This window comes from Orbicella franksi, chromosome 14, assembly GCF_964199315.1.
Source record: "Orbicella franksi chromosome 14, jaOrbFran1.1, whole genome shotgun sequence".
In the NCBI taxonomy this organism is placed as follows: Eukaryota; Metazoa; Cnidaria; class Anthozoa; order Scleractinia; family Merulinidae; genus Orbicella; species Orbicella franksi.
The window spans coordinates 950,851-970,001 of NC_138158.1; the positions used below are offsets into that span (position 1 = coordinate 950,851).

The 19,151-nt window shown below is 39.5% G+C and overlaps 2 protein-coding genes, 1 long non-coding RNA gene and 1 other non-coding gene across 5 annotated transcripts; 2 read left to right on the forward strand and 2 right to left on the reverse strand.

Moving 5' to 3' along the window:
• Positions 1-65: 65 nt before the first annotated feature.
• On the reverse strand, positions 66-16,881 carry LOC145467937 (ferric reductase 1-like). 2 transcript variants are annotated; one of them, XM_081451577.1, is made up of 18 exons: positions 16,802-16,881; positions 14,269-14,551; positions 11,743-11,780; positions 11,361-11,458; positions 9,601-9,718; positions 7,795-7,992; positions 7,414-7,509; positions 7,225-7,283; positions 6,001-6,080; positions 5,811-5,930; positions 5,009-5,112; positions 4,535-4,621; positions 4,051-4,148; positions 3,779-3,837; positions 3,265-3,444; positions 1,670-1,704; positions 819-953; positions 66-541 (listed from the first exon to the last, which is right to left on the reverse strand). In XM_081451577.1, exons 1-17 carry the CDS (start codon positions 16,817-16,819, stop codon positions 831-833), a joined length of 1,794 nt encoding a protein of 597 aa, XP_081307703.1. In that variant the 5' UTR covers positions 16,820-16,881; the 3' UTR covers positions 66-541; positions 819-830. The 2 variants fall into 2 exon arrangements, with proteins under 2 accessions (XP_081307703.1, XP_081307702.1); XM_081451576.1 differs by having other exon boundaries at positions 4,997-5,112.
• LOC145468039 (uncharacterized) lies at positions 8,291-9,594 on the reverse strand. Its single transcript, XR_014042146.1, has 2 exons — positions 8,519-9,594; positions 8,291-8,484 (listed from the first exon to the last, which is right to left on the reverse strand). It is a non-coding gene; the product is annotated as an uncharacterized LOC145468039 (long non-coding RNA).
• Positions 16,882-16,915: 34 nt separating the features above from the next.
• On the forward strand, positions 16,916-19,079 carry LOC145468024 (proteasome assembly chaperone 3-like). The gene is made up of 4 exons (XM_081451690.1): positions 16,916-17,034; positions 17,113-17,214; positions 18,184-18,279; positions 18,915-19,079. Exons 1-4 carry the CDS (start codon positions 17,005-17,007, stop codon positions 19,062-19,064), a joined length of 378 nt encoding a protein of 125 aa, XP_081307816.1. The 5' UTR covers positions 16,916-17,004; the 3' UTR covers positions 19,065-19,079.
• Trnat-ggu (transfer RNA threonine (anticodon GGU)) lies at positions 17,914-17,986 on the forward strand. The gene has a single exon. It is a non-coding gene; the product is annotated as a tRNA-Thr (tRNA).
• Positions 19,080-19,151: the final 72 nt, after the last annotated feature.

Sequence of the window (19,151 nt, forward strand, 5' to 3'; positions counted from 1 at the left end):
GACTTGCAGAACGCTGTTTTGAGGTACAACTATCGTGGCCATGTGATTCACAAAAGGAACAAATCTTCACAGTACAATAAAACTTTTAATCATCATAAAGTTGTTAAGTTGTATATTAAATGCATTTAAACTGCTACATCATATCTTTGTTAAATCCATGTTACATCCACAAAATATTATATTCAACCAAGTGTAACTCATCATCGAATGTCTTTCTATGGCTGTACCTATTGCTCGCAGAAAAGGACTTATTTAACAAGAGGAGAACTGAAAATACTGTCCACGACTAAGCAAGAAAAAAAGATAGGCGCTGTTATTACAAGGACACAGGTCCTAAAATTGACACTTGAATCACAACGTTCCCTGCGGAGAACAAGATCTACAAAGCGGGTCAAAGACTACAGCCACGTACGTAGTTTTCTGTACCCATTCAGTGGACCTAAATTTAAATACCTGGTAATAGTTTTAAGAACTCAGATCAGGGTTGATTAATTTCGGAATTTCATTATATAATTATCAATCTAATCAAGATTCAGCCAATCTGAAAAAAAATAGAAAAAAAGAAATCATAAGAGAAGCACCTTTAACTAGTGTAACGCCAAATAATGAATTCTATTTATTTCCAAACGTCATGTAGGGACTCACTCACTCACTCACTCCTCGTCGTGTCCTTGGGCAAGTAAGGCCATCCAAGGACTAAGATAAATTGTTCATATTCAGCGAGTACATAACAGACTTCGGTGCTCAACAACAAATATGGACAATTGTAGCCTGAAATACAAGCCTGAAGGTACGTTAGCGCGTGCTTAGTAACTTACAAGTTGATGCATTCAGTGTTCGTGTTCATGGCCTCCTTCTCCATCAGCGATTGCTATCAGCACAACAAGAGCAATGACAACACCAGATACAAGAGCAACTAAGAACCCCAACATCAGCTGACGTGCAAGCAAAAACTGAAAATATACGATGTATTAAAAGATACGAACTCTAATGTACGCAATCGGAGGCATATCACCTTCTGATGTATATATGTTTCTGATGCAATCCAATGTGTGTATAATAGAAAATGGTTTGAACCCAGGAGTATCAGTAGTTCGTATAGTGTGATCGTCCAGGTGATGGTAGTTCTGAAAAGAACTGTGGTTGGTGACTTACGTTTCGACAACCTGAGTGGAAGTAATCTTCAGAGTCAAGGGTTCACTTGACTCGGTGTCAGAGTCACTTGACTTGACTCCAGTATATACAATCAAACGAGTGTTTACTATTTTAAGAAAAAGTTGGTTCGAAAAAGTTTAAAACAGCCGGGGGGAGGATAGGGGAAGACGTACAAGCTCATTATTTTCCGTTTTACTCACTGCAGCAAGCAGACGTAATAATCACGGATTACTCGCGAGTTCTCACGCTATTTTCCACATGATAGTAAAAATCGGAGACCTTGGCTGCTTCACCAAATATTTTCCGAACTATACTCGCCACAAAATAATATATTCAACCAAGTGTAACTCATCATCGAATGTCTTTCTATGGCTGTACCTATTGCTCGATAGATTATAAAAAGTAACGGTAAACTAATGTATGCTAATAAGCCAATCTCGTACCCAGATCTCTTGGGCAACCTTGCCCGAGCGAGAGATCTGAAAACGAACTTTTGAGTGAGTAAGCCTCAAACCTGATCTCCAGCGGGTTCAATAACAACATGACCACCTGCGAAGGGAAAAATAGATATGACAATCAATACTTTTTCATGCTTTGACTGACAGATAATGTCACGGATTGATGGCACTAAATAATAATAATAATAATAATAATAATAATAATGGCACTTTTATAGCGCATATCAACATGTGGATATGTTCACATGCGCTTTACAAAATTATTTATAAAAACTATTCACAAATAAAAAACTAAAATCAAAATCCTAATTCTAATCATATTTACATCGAAATAAAAAGTAAAATACATCACGATCAGTGATAAAACAAATTAGAAAAACAGAAGAATAAAATAAACAAACTAAAAAGATTTTCTCTATACATGTATATCATCATTATAAACATTGTTCTAATATCATAAAATATGTAATTAATGTCAGTTATAGATTATAAGCCACTTTGAATAAATATGTCTTTAAAAGAGATTTAAAAGTTATAAAATTGTCTGTTTTTCTAATGTTCAGTGGTAGTTTATTCCATAACGAGGGTGCAGCTGCTGCAAATTAAAAGATCTATCACCTAACGTCTTTCTGCATCGTGGTATAGTTGGAGGAGCAAACCTTTGCTTGATCTTAAACTGTACTTGGTCGATGGTTCCATGTTAATTAAGATACATAGATACTCTGTTGCTAGGCCATGGACTGCTTTAAACGTAAGGATGTTAAGATCTTGAACCTTATACGATGCTCTATAGGCAGCCAGCCAACATACGGTAATAAGATTTGTCCATGATTGATTGCCTCAGTAGCTCGAAATTTACTCCCAATCTTCCATTGAATTTTGTTTGTGAGCCGATAAAGATCACCGTATTATTGTATTTCCCGAGCCTCGTTTTACACGAAAGTTTTGTCAAGCCTTCATTACCGCCATTCTGTCTAACGACAACAAGATCTTTTCTGTACAATTTAGCAAAAACAGCAGTATCCAGAACAATTTGATTTCAATAAACTCAAACCTATGTATAAATAGAGGAAAGTCTAGATCATGAAGTCTCTCATATTTGACTTCATTGAGAGAACACGATCGCGCGCGTGTTGCGCTGACTTGAAAGAGAAAACGCTCCTTTTAATTTTGGCCCCAAATTATTACAAATTGCAGGTTTGAAATGTAGTCCTAACGTTTCAACCAAAACAATTAGAATACTCAGTTTCGTATTCTATTATAATGAACTCGACTGCTCCCCGTTCTCCTCAGCTTTTCACTCACAAATACCTCAGACTCGTTCATCTAATTTTCTCACAGTCATTCATAATATACCACGTTTAAACAAAGAAAATCGTGACCAAGACGGTGTTTGGAGCCTGATCCTAACTAGCATAAATTTTTAAGATTTTATTTCTCCGTTTTCTCCTTAGTTTTAGTTTTAATTGAAAAGATATATCAGACAATCAAGACAGTGCTAGACAACATAACCAAACACCTCATATTTTCAGGCCTTTTCTCGGTGTTTGGAAATGTGGTCAAACACGATCTTTCGTGTTTGATATGTTACCTCATTATCAGGTAGTCGATCGAGTTCGCGATTCACTCGCTGATTCGAGTCCTTACTCACCACCATCTTTGTCTCCTCCTGACGGGTTGAAACTTGCTTCTCTTCTGTCCTTCTTGAGGGTAAGGTAAAGCTCAAACACGATCACAACAGCCACGCCCACACAGTAGACAATCATGGCGTACAGGGCTGAGTCATCCAGGCTTGAGGCAGGAAGACGAATACCAAGAAACACAGTCACCACTGTTGAGTTGAATAACGGAGATTTCACAATAGTTTACAATTATTCTGGGGTTTTCCAAGGGGTAGGCAAATGCAAGGTCCCAGGGCAAAAGTATAATTTTAAATGCCCAGCCCGGGGATTAAGAGGTGTGCGAATTTCCAGCTACTGCCCTGAGGAGGATAGGCACTGTGGGAATTGACTGGTCCATAATTACAGTTCGAAACAATTTTCATTGCCTTCCAGATTCATGATCCACAATGTACTCTTGTCTTGTAGAGAATTTTTCAACAAAAACCTCAAAATTCTAAGAGAGATCAGTTCGGTAGAGGAAGAAAAATTCAAACGAGGTCTTACCTGCCAAGATAAGCGAAGACAGCCCAACACCACGATGGGCCCAGTTAAAAATGAAGCGGCTACAGGAAAGGAAACGCAACAGTAAGCAACAATAAAAGCATTAAAAAAAACTAATTAATAAATAAATTAATAATTGCATAGATCGCAGCTACGGCATCCCTCATCAAGTAGAGTTTCCAGGTTCATCTTACGCATGCTCGTTTTAAAAACATTTATACTGGTAGCCAACCGTAAAGAAAATAGCAAAGGAAGAAGTTCATCAGTCAACATACTTGGCCTCTCCAGGCTGGGGTCTAAAGAATGCCATTATTGGTTGAATGACAGCTAACACCAGTACAATAATACCAGTGATTGGGTGGGCACCAGCCTCCTGTTAAGTTAAAAAAGAGAGAGACTAAAACAAACTACCGAACTAACAAAAGTCTGTTGATTCCAGATAGTTAACACCAATATAATTTCGTTTTATCAATGGTTTGAAAAATAATCACGTTACGTGCTCTAATAAGAGCAACAAAAAACCCTTTTAGCCAAGCACAAAGGGAACAGACAATCAAGGGAACCAATCAAATACATTTAGCTGACGCGACCCCAGTACGGGTAAACGATTGCGAGCGAACGACGATTGATAGCGCGAGTTTTTTAAGCCAATCGCTTAGCACTGTAATTGAAAAACTAAAAAACACGCGAATTAATTTCGACACTAGTGAAAACTGCTATAATATTTGAAAGGCGCTCTAATTCAAGATTTCATCTTACCTTGGTCCAACGTCCAGCATGAACAAATATCATGATAATGGAAATGATAGTGAACAGAACAGTCAGGATCATCAATGATCGATGAAACTACGAGACAACAACATCGACCATAAACTTTGTGTAAATAAAGCTAAAGTAGAACCTTTTTATTCCTTATTAAAAAGATAGTAATGAGTCGTTAAAAACCAGTCCATAGTGGAATGCACAAAACACGAAATTACACTCGTACTTTTCGAGCGAAGTAGTTAGCACAGTAGAATAATTATGTGAAGTATTCCAGTGTCAAAATAGTCTCCTTCCTGTACGTTACTCATAATGTCACACAACGCATCTCCCCACTTAAGAGAAGCGTTGCGTGACGAACTAAGGAGACTATGGTCAAAGTTCTTCTCCACTTTCAAGGCCTTCTCCTGAAAACGTTATTTTACGGACGTCATTGTCAAGAGGAGAACAGCATCTTACCGTGAACCACACTTTAGTGCCCAACAGAACTTTCTCTCCAAATGCGACCTTCATGTAACGAGCCATGAAAATTCCAATCGACGCGAAACCAACCCACGCGATCACCATCAAACAACCTACAAGGAACAGGCAGCGTTCACCTTTTGATCTTGATCTACGCTTAAATCTCCTTACCGCGGTAGGCTAAGCATATTCTATAGGAAAATTCATTACCTGACTCGTGAATTCCATGTTAAATTTCACTTGAAAAACCGATATCGCACGATATCGGTTTTTCGCGTGAAATTTAACATGGAGTTCACGAGTCAGGTTATGAATTTTCCTTGAATCGCAAAGCCTTCTTTTAAAATGAAACGTCTGTGTGAATGTTGCAATATTCAACGCACACTCACGAAAAACCATTCCCGTTGAATCAACGGTCAAGACTGTCAGGAGCGAGCGAACAGAAATCCCGCTAGAATCAGAAAACTTTATTTGAACTTCGTGGTTGGCAAACCCTCATTTTTAAATAGTTTAAACAAGATTTATACCAATGTAACGACGTAATAATGTTGTTTTCTGAAAGTGGTCGTCGCTCCAGTGCAATATCACGCAAAGCCTTGCTTTCAAGAATCCCAATTCCACGTTGAATACCTCGCCTGCGAGAATTCTCTGAGCTATGCGATTCTTAAGTAAATAGAAGACGAGAATAAATAAAACCATGAACAAGAAGATATTGTCTTGATGCGCCATTAAGTTCTCATAAACAGCATTACAAGGATTGTATAGAGATCATTAAGAAATGATATTTCAAGCCTGTGATCTGTTGTCTCACCATGGGTTTGTATGATTTCAGGGCCCTCCTTTTCTGCACCAAGCGTTCCGATGTCAACCACCTTGACTTTCTCAGGACTCGTTTTTGGAGTAGTATAGTGTTTACCGATGACGTCGCCATCTGTTTAGTTTCAAGAGGAACAGTGTTAGATAAGGAATGGTTGCGATTAATAAAAATCAACGTCACTTACCCATGGGACCACTTGCATACACAAGATGCCACGACTCCGTCAGGTCCGCCATTTTACCATCTTTCTTCTTTCTCCGAAAACTTTAATTTAAAAATAAATAAATAACGAGAGGACATTAAACCAGTTCCAACGATAGCCAAAGCCACATGTAGTAAGTGAAGTATAATAACTTATTTTAATATAGGTAATAGTTCAATTTGGAATTAATTTGCACGAGTGAGTTTTTCAAAAAGCTGAAATTGCACGGGCCGCTTCAGCGAGTGTAATTTTAGCTTTTTGAAAAACTCACAAGTGCAAATTAACTCGAAATTGAACGAGAAAAACCGTTTGACTACTTATTAAAATGAACATGAAAAAATTCGCGCGGAGGAAGTGCCGGAAGATCTTTCTTGAAGCCATTTTTCTCATTTCAGAAAACTTTTTTCAAAGTTCCAGCACATGATTTTCGTCATCATTTTACGTGATATCATTTTCTTAGAAAAGTTCCTATTGTCTTTCAGTCAATCATAATCCAGAATTTCGATTTGTAATTTGCACTAGTGTTACACTTTTTGCACTGGTGTTACACTTGAACTGCACTGACTTAGCCAATCAAAATCGAGTAATTTTTTCATGTGTATTATTACCAAAGTAACGCGCAATTTTATTTAGAGATTTACTCTTGAGTAAGACCGCACAAATATACAAGTTTACTTTGCAGGTTACTTTTAACGATCACATGGGGGTAGAACGTCGATCTATTTTTCCAAACATTTGTGCAAACCTCCAATAACATGCACAACTTTTGACCACGAAAACAACTCAGTTTGAAAGAAACTACTGCTTCCATGAATCATTTAGCCCTAGAATACTAAATAGCAAATTACATTTCTTCTTTCTACATTCACGCCGAAGAAGCAGGAGGGGCGCCCCATTGCTTCAACCCATCGAGCTAAAAAATTCTGGTTGTCACGTGATTGTCCGTCCGTCTGTACGTAGGTACGTACGTCCGCACGCGCTTCCATGTAAATCAAGGTATCCGCTGACCAGTATCACGTGACCATATTGCGGGCTCATTTTAAGAGCTAAACGAGGTCTCGTTTTTTTATGTTGACCGCTGCCCAGGTATAGGTTTTCGATCGGATCGCAGGTCTAAGCTGGGGTAACTTTTTGTAATCAGGAGTTCAGCTTTTAGGCTTGGCTAAATCTATATATTAGCTGGGTTATTTTTGGCACATGACTTACCGGCAGCTCAAAACTCCACCTGATGATTCGCGAAAGTCTACAACTAAGGACGCAGGTCTCTAAAATTCAATGATATTTTCGGAATCAGTTGATGATATCGAGGCTTCTCTCCAAGATTGTCCTAAAAAATAATGTGTTTACTTTGGGTAAACGTTTACCGAGTTCCTAAGTGTAAACATCTGTACTTACAGGGGACTTGTCAGGACGACCGTGACCTTCCACTTTGTAGTGGTCCACAGAGATGTTCCCGTCAACCTCAGCGCAGATTAAAGCATCGGTACCAGGCTGACGAGCAAAATATTAAACACAACAAGTTTTGCAGTCGACAAATATTGTATATTTTCACATCATTCGTGTCCAGGAGTGTAACTTATGTGGGTTCTGCCAAATCGTTAGGACTATTTGGAAAAATATTGAAATGGTGTTCTGTCATAGATTGCTATCATTCCACTCCAGCGGACAAGCCACTCTATGTTACAGTCACGAAGTAACCTGCGGAATGACGAGCCACAGGAAAGGTAAGCTTTTCTCGCATTACCAGTATATATCAAACCGAATACACTTTCTTACCATTTTATTCTTTTCGCTGTTAAAACCAATGGCCGCCCACTCTCCTGTAGTGCTGAGCTCAAATTCTACCTCGCCATCATCACTATCCTCATCCCCCACGGGTTTCATGGTCACGAGATACTGGCAGTCACCGCTGGACGTACAGCTCTCGGGCTCAAAGTAGCAACTTTTTGTTTTACCGCATCCATCTTTGTTTATCTGCAGCAATAACAATCAAAGATCAATAAGAACGAAAATCTCAGCACCTGTGTCACAGCCACATCCAATCTTGTCGATCTGTAATCTCATTAAGAATAAGTCATTTTGCGATGCAATCATCTTTGATCTTCTTCTTCTTCTTCTTTGTCGCGGCTAATCGCCGTCGCAAAGTACAGCAACGACGCAGCTCAACAAGGTCGAACCGAAAGCATACATTGGCGCCTCTGGCAGCCGCTATACGGTCCATGTGTGACCTTGGAGCACAGCTTACAGCCAGCTGGAATCAGCTGTATGTTGGTTTTTGCTGAGGGGGGAAAACCGGAGAACCCGGAGAAAAACCCTCGAAGCAGAGAAGAGAACCAACACAAACTCAACCCACTTATGGCGTCGGGTCCGGGAATCGAACCCGGGCCACATTGGTGGGAGGCGAGTGCTCTCACCACTGCGCCATCCCTGCTTCCCCATGCAAGCAGACCTTAAAATAGCAGTTACCTGCGTTAGAAAAAGACAAGTAGTGTTAATGAACCGAAACGAACAAGTGTAAACTAAAGGAAAAGCACCAAAATAAAAAATACTTAACAAATTTAGACTAGAGTTTTAGTTTGCGCCATCACGAAAACCCATTACTAATAATCACATTTAATTAAGTTCCTGAAACTGACTCTTCAATTCATGTCGTCAAATGAAAAAATAAACACTGTATATATTAAATAAACAAATACAGTCAAACCTGTATTAAGCGGACCCCATATTAAGCGGACACCGTCTATTGAGCGGACAGCAGTACAAGTCCCATTTTTCTTTTCCCACATTCACTGTAAAAAATACCTGTATTCAACGGACACCTCTATTAAGCGGACGCGGACACCTTAAACTTGACTTTTATGGTCATTTCTATTGTTAGAAACCTTTATCAAATGGACACTGCAAAAAGAAGGCATGGTTTTTTTTGGTCAACGTTATAGTAGATCGGTCATTTAAGTTTGCCAACAAACTGAGCTGTCACAGAAATGCAATATTTTTGTTATTCGGTTTTGTTTTTACAGAAGTTTTGTTCTTGTTTTATTTTGTGAACCTTCACATGATTCGATCAATACACATACTGTTACTGCATGCTTAAATCGCTTTACCTCATGTACATATCATTGTTTATGGAAATACGGTATTTCAGAGTTATCGATCGTTCACGCGAATGCTATTTGTCCCTTTCAAGGTCTTTTAATACTGACCGATATTGATATGACCCTTTTAAGACGAATTCTGAGGGAACCTGTTTTCAGCGGACACCCGGCATTAAGCGGACACTAGCAAGGGTCCCGAGGATGTCCGTCTAATACAGGTTTGACTGTAATTCAAAACTGAGCTTGTTGGAAAAGGTTAAAACTCGATCTAGTTTGTAATTTAGTTTACCAATGCTCTTTTTTAACTATTCTCACAGTCTTCAGTGATTATTTTCGGTTCAATCTCGTAAAACTTTAAAGCGACGAACGCCGTCCGTGACCGGCGCTCGATGTTGCGTTTGACGGCCTCGAGTCTCGTTGGCCAATTGGTCAGCGACGAGGATATTCGCACGTCACAGCCGCTCGGATCTCACTTGGATAGGCTCACCTGAAAGCTCTCAGTTGTGGGTGCTCTTGTTGTATCCACCTCCTCTGCTGGTGGCCCAGCAACTACAGATGAGGCAATTTTGGTCCAAAATGTGGCGTAGTTATGAACGATGGTAGCTCTGTAAATTGACGTGAAACAAATTAATCGTTAGCAAAAGTCAGCGACGACTGTAGATCGTAGGCTTTTTCCGATGCAGCAGTTCATTGCTCAGCATTACTTTGGGTTAACTCTGTATGAAATGCTCCAGTCATTAGAACTTAATGGTGTCCGGTCGTTCCGATACAAAGTCGTTTCAATACCAGTCGAGGTCGATTAGAAACACATCTAAAGTCGATTCGATAACTGAAGTCAATTCGATACAAAACTTTAAGATACCCGGCAGTCTGAAATTATTATAGAATTTCCGAGTTTAGAATTGCCAAGCGATACTAAATGTTTTTGTTTGAAGTGGACGATTTGCTCCACCGTGAGGCCCGTCTGACTTCCCTTCGAATCGGGTTCCTTTCAGAGAAGAAGTTCAGCGTATTCAGCTAGCAGAAAAAAGTTACCAGACCTCTACAGACAAAAATGATTTTTCTCCTTCTGGGATGACATTCTTTTGATCGATCGCTGTCGTATGCGATGTGAAGATGCTGAAAAAACTTTCAATGGGATATTTCTCCTAGTTTACTTTTGCTACGAAACGACTTCAGTTTGCATCGAATCGACTTCCATTTGTATCGAGAAGACTTGTAGCGAAACGACTCTGTATCGAAACGAAGTTAAACCAAACAACGGGTTACAAAAATAATTTCAATTTCTTGAATTGTGATACGTTTGGAATTTCACAATCAGAAGTCTGTTGAAGGACAATTCTAAAACGAGACATGTGTAAGTGGCTTTACGGAAACGGTTATTTCACCTGCTAGGAAAACAGCTTCGACAAGAATTTTAATTTTTATTATTTGACTTAAAACTGGGTGATCTTTTCCCTAATTCTTCTGCACTACACAGGTCATAAGTTATCGGTCTTACAAGGAGAAATTAAGTGTTGATCAGAATTTTTACAAGTCCTTCGGCAAAAAGTGAAAAATCTAGACGGGCTGTTCTCTACACCGCAAAATTGGGGTAGGCATGCCACATATCCCTTTTAGTATATTTATTGGTGCCTTCGTAATTTGGTTAAGTTTACACACAGGCCCAGCTAGTGGCTCATCAGACCAGAGCTTATTCTGATTTCTGTAGCATGAAGCGACTAGGAGTATTTCTACTCCCCACTTGATGGGATGCTAGTCCATCACGGGGTTACCCCCAGCATTACGTTTGCCGGTACCCGTTTACAGCTGTTTCGAGAAAGGTCGTCTTACAAACAAGGAGAAGCTTACGCGACAATGTCGAAATTTATTATGGGTAATGGTGGTTTACTGCTGTGGCTCGATTGAAGCTCAAGGTGTTTCAGTGTGTAGAAGGAAAAAGCACAAACCCGCGTGTATTCATAATTTTTCCTTCCTTCCCGCTTAACACCGTGAACCTCAATCAAGCAACGCCAAACTCTTCAGTTCTACCCATTTTACCAATCGGCATTGTCGCGTGCGCTTTTACACTATTGCGGGAGAGAGAGAGGCACGGTGAGAGCAAAAGTGTATTGTCCACGAACACAACGCAATGTTCCCGGCCAGGTCTCGAACCCGGACCGCTCAATCCCCAGACCAGCACACTAACCATGAGGCCACCGTGCCTTCAATATAAACAAGTAACTTTTACAGCTTGTGCCTTCTTACATAAAAGTAATGTTTCCAGCACTCTTTGCGGGAGCCATCCATGTGAACTGGCGGGAGTTCCACTCAGTTTTGCCAGGATTATTATGAGTCACTGTGTTCTAAACAAGAGAGGCAGAAAAAAAATTAAGCTTACTTCTGTTAATTGTGCTCAGAAATGTTCAGACAATGTGCAATTTTAACATCAAATGCCACAGAGGTTAGCATGCAAGCAAGTGTTAGCCCTTTTTGGCGAGAAATCGAAGGACTCAGTGACCACTCCTACGAGGTTTTCCAACTGTTCACAATTTGCTTTGTTTTGTACAGTAAGGAGTGAAGTAAGCTCTACTCTAAGAGATGCCAAGAGAGCTTGCTTACAGGCTAATGACTGATCCTTAATTATTACCTTCGAATCTCCACCAGGGCAACGCAAATGTTTAGCTCCTGTCAAAAGTAGGAAGATAAAGACTTCAGTTATTATCATTTAGCCAGAGTTCGGATTCCCGTGTGTAGAAATCTTTTTTTCCAGAGCTCTCAGGTTTACTTATTTAAAAAGAGAGGGCCCTACGCAGGTCAAGAAATTCTGATACGTTTAATTACGACGTCAGAATAGCGAGACTTCCGAGAAAAAGAATGTAAAACAAAACCTTCATTGCTACAAATGCAAGAGTGATATGTTACGTTCTACGTTTGTCACGCTCGTTGAAAAATGTAATTTCTGACGATTGAGGGACGAATTAGTCAGAAATATTATTATTCTGACGGCGGGGTGTCATGGACGTCTAGGGACTATTTAGGCGTCTGGAGGGAGATTTAGGTCATTCTAGGTTAGTCAGTTTTCGTGTTCGTCCTCTTTTTTTATTATTATTAAAAGCTTTTGTTATTACAGCTTGTATGTATAATTATAAATGTTCTACGTTATTGATTTTGTACCCTTTCCTCGCGGTCTCGTGCTGGTGCATTAGATGAGGAATACGTTCCCACATATTTCTTGGGCACATCGTAAGGGTGGTAATGAAAGGTTACTTCCCACCTTCGCGGGTGTCCTTCACGAAAAAAATTGTATGTACGCCAGTTTCCATAAACCTCCAACAAACTATATATCAGCAGAAAGCTTAATAAATGTCGTTTACGATAAAAATACAATTTGGGCAAATTTTTCTTTTAGGACGTGTCAGCAGCCGGTAAGGCGTGAAACGATCGAGGGTTCCTCTCCCGGAGGGGGCACTGCCATATATGGGCTATATAGGTCTGTGCCGCTGTGAAGGGTATGGTTTTCAAGCAGTTTACTCTACGATAGGGTATATAAATCAGAGCGTTTGAGTCTAGAATAGGGTATAATTTTTCACAAAACTGACTAGTAAAAAAAATTGCCACTCGAAAATATAAAAAAAATCAAATCGGCAAGTTTAAATTTACGCAAATCAGCCTCAACAGTGTCAATAGATGGGGGAATTTGGGGAGTTTACTCTAGTATAAGGTAGCAAAATTCAGCTGAACTAGCTCTGGTATAGGCTAAGGGTTCCAGTATCCGAGCGGCACATCCCCACCCAGAAATGCCCAAAGTACCCCCCCCCCCGGGGTTCCTCTACTGAATTTATCGCCTATCGGATGCCGTCACACGAGCAAAATGGCTGCACAGTCTTATTCACAAGGCATCGATCAACACAACTTTGTCGGGCTTTTTGGATATTCTGACTGGTTGTCTAGATATCAGCATCTAAAGTTGGAGTAGCTAAAAATATGCAAGACGTGTTGTGTAAATTGACGCCTCGGGAAAGATATGCTAAATATCCCAATTTCCCGACACAATTTCGTTTGTCATTATCCCTAGAATGTTCTGGCGAAAATTTCACGAAAATCCGTCAGGTCTGCATACCCTATAAATTGGATGTATTCCTGCTAAAATAAAATGCGAGATTTTAGCTCGTAAAGGTTCGCTTTTTGAGATTTTTAATACTTTTCTTTTGTGACTTACTTAAATTTTGTAAAATAAAAGAAAAAACGATTTTTTGTGCTGCCATAAAGTTGGGGCCGTTAGTGGAGGTTTGACTGTAATATTGTTGCAGCACAATTGCCGGGGCTAAACTGGGCCACCAATAGCAACTACAGACACATATGAACCTAAAAAATTGCTTTACTCACAACCAGAGTCCCCCTTGACCAGGGGTAACGCATTTGCACAACGTGCGAGTGCAAGGTCGTGGGTTCAACACCCGCGGGAGATTCGGAGATTTTTTCTCTTCGATACTCGTTTTAAAGAGAATAATTTATCTTTTAAATACCTTTAAGGGTTTTTCTTTTTTTCGTTTATGTTAGAACTTGATCTTGAGGACAGGGAAAAGTGGCAGTTCTCGATAGAAGACCGCTATGGAGAAGTAGGGGTGTAATTTGTTTTGTTTTTTTTTCCGAAGGCACAAACATTTTTATCTTTAAAACATGCTCATTGTTGCAAAGCAGTACCCAACACAATCAAAATATATCAATAAAACAGAAACCAACCAGAAACAGACAACGACGACGTGCGGTACGAATCAAGTTTTGTGACCTTTTACAATATAGCATAGTGTTTTGTATAAACTGTTTGTCAGTCGTTTGATTAACTGGTCGTTGTGGAGAGGTCATTTAGGTAGTTAGGGACGTGCTTGGGTGGGTGTTGCCGCTCTACAAAGGTTAAAATAGGAGTGAATGTATGGAGGCAAAACAATTTAAATCTTTAAAATATGTAGCATAGCAGTACCCAACACAATTAAAATATATCGCAAAGGTTCTAATTGTTAGAACCCATAGTTGTAATTTGCAAGGATACAGATTATGTTTTAAGATGGAATACATCTGTATCAGGTGACTGACTGACGCATCCTCAATAAACTATTTACACTGAATGTCTCGTGTTAATGTAGTCAGAACTGAAACAAATAAGAATACGTACCACTCGGGATTTCGACGAATTCTCCTACTGGCGACGCGAGTGAACCGTCAGTTCTACGAGCTTGCAAAATAAATCCTTTAAACGTATTTGTTCCGGAGATGTTCACTTTGAGATTTTCTCCAGCAGTGTATGAACTGTTGGACACGCTGATCTTGAACGGTGACTCTCCAGTCTGCGCTTTGTTATTCGTGTGACGAGGAACCATGTCCTCGCACGTGCTCGACGGAGGACCACTGGAATACGCCCATATTCCGGAAAACTTCACAACCAGAACAAGTGAGACCTGAAATAAACGAACAAGGAAGACCATTTTGGGATTTGGGAAACCGGGATTACCTTGCGACTATGGCCTACATTAATGGCCTTAGGTGTCCAGTGGGGCACGATAGGGGATGAGAGAGAAGGCAACACTCTCTTATCACTCATCCTCTCTAGATTTAGCCTACATGAAGTCAACATTCAAAATTCTCCCTGACGATCTCCATACTGTAACGATAAGTTTTTCCCAGGAACGGACGAGGGAGGCGCCTAATAAAATTCCTGTATCCATGCGCGAGTTTGTCATTGCTTAGCCTGCGTGGCAGGTGTTAGCGGGGGGAGAGAGGGAAACCAGAAGCGCGAAGTTCGCTTCTCTGGACTTCACCGTCCACAAAACACCGTAGGTCTTTCCCTGACTACGAATATAAGAACCTTTTTTCTAAGAGCGTCGAGGCTGAGATTAACCAAAATTTTAAGAACGTATTAAGAACATTCCTCAGGCTGGGAGTCGATTAAGAACATTTTTATTTAGCAAACATAAAATAAAGGCACCAAAAAAAATGTAAATTACGGGCATGTTTTGTATAACATTACTAGTAACAATGGTTTTATAATTACAAAATAACTGAGCTACTTCGCGCGCTCTCATTGGTCGATAGGTGTGTTTGGATGAGAGTATGTAAACACGGTTGTGACGTTTCAGATTCGCGCTTATTTTTGAGAATTATTTTATAAAAGCAATAGAGCACTTTTTCCGGGATTGGGAGAATTCTCGAAAGTTATGCAAACCCTCGACTACGTCTCGGGTTTGCATAACTGTCTCGAATTCTCCGAACCCTCCTCGTGTTTAGATGAGGCTATGTAAACACGGAAAAAGTGTTCTATTGTTCCAAAATAACTTCCACACCATCAAAGTCATGTTAATTTAAGAACATCTTAAGTACTTTTTCAGCCTCAAAAAGCGAAAAAAATATAAGAACGTTCAGCCTCAGCTCCATAATTAGACGTTCTTACAAAAAAAGAGTGTACTCTGAATTTGACGGGTTCCATTTCCCTTTATTAAGCTATCGGTATCAGCCCCTTCGGTATCCAGGGTATCAGGACGTTTCGTACCCAGCCCAGGGATAAAACAAACTAACTTGGTACACAACTTAGTCCAAATTGACGGAGTACGAATCGTCTAACTTGGTTACGAAACGTCTGAGTACTCAACGTCCGCCAAGGTTGAACTGAGACGACAAAGTTAAATTAACCGCCATAGCGACAGCGACAGCGGAATAAATGATTTTTATGCTCCTGATGCGATCAATATCCGCTGTCACGAACTCACCCATTGCGTTACATTGATATGTTATTCAAAATAATCAAAAGGGAAGAGGCTACTATTGACAAGCTTGCTTTGGTTCAAAATGTCAACGGATGGTACAAATGTTCTGCTTGTATAATTTTGAAGCATAATTTTGATTTACCAAAGTCCTCTGATTATCAGAAACAGCGCCAGAACCTCGCAACATTGTCGGCCCCAATCGACCTTCACGAATCTTCTTGAAAAACAACTAACGATATTCAGTTTCACAGGGAATACTTTCTGCATATATCGATGGATGTTGCATATGAATTATTAACTTTAACACATGGCGATCGCTTTTACCAGTACCATAGCAATACCAATTCAAAAGAAGCCGATGATGAATCGAAGTGTTCCTGAAGTGCTGAAGGCCTAGATCATCAGGAAGTTTTTTTTTTCTTTTTAATTTTTTATACATTCAAAAATTTAAATACCAGCGTATTGTTAATATTCAGCAACATCCAAATAAAATTACTGGTCCTTGTTATAAACAGATTAGAATTATCGATCAGTTGATCGAAGTTCGATCTTTACTTCTAAACGCATGCAACGGGACAAACTAGGACACAAACCGCCAGGCACTTATTATGTCATCGATGGGCTGACATGCTAAAGATGAGTGCTAACTACACTCAAACATTATACAAAACATTACAGCAAATGTCGATATTCCTACAGACTTACGAAAACATTTGAAAGAAACCAGCAATTTAAGTGTGTGAAAAACATCCCCGCTCCTCAGTACTGTAATCACTATTGCAGTTAAAGCTGATACGCTTTGTGTGTTAACATATCGTTGCGGCCTACCTTGGCCATATGCTCTTTTCCGCAACTCGAGAATACAGCCGTGATTTAATCGATATTATGCTTGTTGTAAATAAGACTTAGAAATGTAATTCCCAAAGACCTTCAGTTTCTTTAAATTACCTGTAACAAGAACGTCATGGTTGATTTCCACCTGAGGCTTTATCTAAGGACGAGAAACGTAAGCTTCGTGAACGACTGCCCTTAACCCAAATGCCGGAGTTCTTGATGCGCAGCAGGATATAAACATATTCCTGTGTCACGGTTTGTAGGTTAGCGTGACGCGGAGGCGTGTATCGCGGCACCAGACTCTCGCAGGTTTTAAAATGGCCGCTCACTTTATTCAAACACGTCAAGTAAGTATCAGGCTACTATTTTCAATTTCTTGCGAGTCAAGTTATGAAAATGCTACAGAAAACTAATTAAATTTGTAGGCTGCGGCTATCATAGATGGAATCCACACGGAGGTGCTATGTTCCGCTTATCACGACAGAATGTTCGTGATCGTCTCCCAGTTTGAGAAAATTGGAACTTTGGTAAGCTTTAAATTTTGTCAGATCGATAGTAATGTGAATTAACCGGAAAATTGGCCAGTTTATGAAACATATAGTCTAAAACAACAACAGCAATCTTCATTTGGTTCCTAAATTCAGAATAGGGTTCGAGTTCTATTAATAATGGAAATTTAAGTGACTTTGTAAGCTTATATATTGGTTTAGTTAGCATGTGTTGCACTGATAGTGTCGTCATAGACAATAGCTACATGAAGTCTGTGATAGGGTGGCGGTTTTGGGTGCCTAGTCTAGAATAGGATTTCAAAATCAAGCTGATCATGGGCAGCACACCCCTACCCAAAGATTTACACCCTGGCCAATACCACACCCAGGAGCAGTCTTGTGCATACAGAAGGAAGAAAAGGTTTTCCATTACCAAGCACATGTAATGTTTTTGTTCATAAAATTTGTAATGTTGGATTCGAACCCATGACCTCTTCGATACTAGTGCAGTGCTCTACCAACTGAGCTATCAGGCCAACTGGGAGCTGGCCACTTTGCAAGTTCGTAATACACCCTTAGATGGTGAAGAATACAAGTAAATATATGAAAGTTCATATATTTAAACTGCGGAGAATGATATGAAGACATAATTGATCATCGCAGTTATACACACAACTTAAGCAATTGTGCTGAGCTATCAGGTATATTACAAACTCACAAAGTGGCCAGCTCCCAGTTGGCCTGATAGCTCAGTTGGTAGAGCACTGCACCGGTATTGCAGAGGTCATGGGTTTGAATCCCGTTCAGGCCTGAATTTTTTTCAGGCTTTAATTTCACAACTGCTTAAGTTGTGTGTATAACTGTGATGATCAATTATGTCTTCATAATACTCTCTCTCTCCCTCTCTTGGAAATTTTCAATTATTTACATTTACATTTTTTTTATATTTTTTATTTAATATCCAAACTCATTCTGTATATAAATTATGGATGTTTAAAATATTCACAGGTCAGTGTAAACAAAATGTCAAGCTCTGCAACGGAAGACTCATCTTCAAGTGGCGAACACACGTTCAGTACTAGAACACTCATGGGAAGTGATGAGGTAAGTTCATCATGAGAAAGAAAAAACAAAGTACCTTCACAGACAGAAACTGCACCTATTAATTTTCAGTGATATTTCATCTTCCTTGAAAGCTGGCATACCTGATTGGGTTGGGTTTTTAACTTTTATTTAAAACTAGGATCAGTAATGAACTGAGAAGGGTTTGTTTAAATACGTGCATTAAAAACTTTTTTTATATCTGTTTATTACTGTTGCATTTTGATTGGTTCTTCCTTAGTAACAATTTTTTGGCAATGACACAAGCTGCACAAGAGCCATTAGGCCAGTGTGTCACTGATGTTCTTACCACATTTTGATGTTATTTATTACTGAACAGATACATGGCAACATGGAATCTATTTGTTAATTGGAGTAAACATACCAACCCTACCCAGTAGAATTCTATCCCCCTTGGATGGGGTCTGAATATACATGTATCACAGCACAAATGAGTATTACTATATTTAAAAATAAACTATGCATGATTGTGGGCAGTTCTCTATGAAGGATGAAGTCAAATTTGACAATACTAAGTAATACAGAGAAGAGAAGTAATACTATTCCATTCCAATAAATCTCTTAAACATGACACTAGGGATTAAAATCTAAATACTCTGTTTATTTTTATATTACAGGAAATCTGGCATGTTTATGCAAAACAGATAGGAGCCCTGGTCAATGAGCATTGCAGTAAACCAGTTCTCTTAGGAATTGCCCTCAAGAAACATTCACCACAGATTTTACAACAAATTTTAACACTTCTCCAATCAAACAGCGTGTGGTGATGATTTCTGGAGAAAGTTAGGGATTGCCAAATCTTAAAACTCACAGTACACCTTTGATTAGAAGAATGTACTTATGTTTAAAACCGC

Bases quoted from the DNA above. Each gene is read 5' to 3' on its own strand.
- LOC145468024 (XM_081451690.1), top strand. From the start codon at position 17,005: ATGGCCGCTCACTTTATTCAAACACGTCAA. The intron at 17,035-17,112 runs GTAAGTATCAGG...TTAAATTTGTAG, and splicing joins ACTTTATTCAAACACGTCAA to GCTGCGGCTATCATAGATGG. The intron at 17,215-18,183 runs GTAAGCTTTAAA...AAATATTCACAG, and splicing joins TTGAGAAAATTGGAACTTTG to GTCAGTGTAAACAAAATGTC.
- LOC145467937 (XM_081451576.1), bottom strand. The intron at 7,993-9,600 runs GTGAGCCTATCC...TTATTGCTGCAG, and splicing joins CCACAACTGAGAGCTTTCAG to ATAAACAAAGATGGATGCGG. The intron at 7,510-7,794 runs GTAAGAAAGTGT...TTTGCTCGTCAG, and splicing joins ACAGCGAAAAGAATAAAATG to CCTGGTACCGATGCTTTAAT.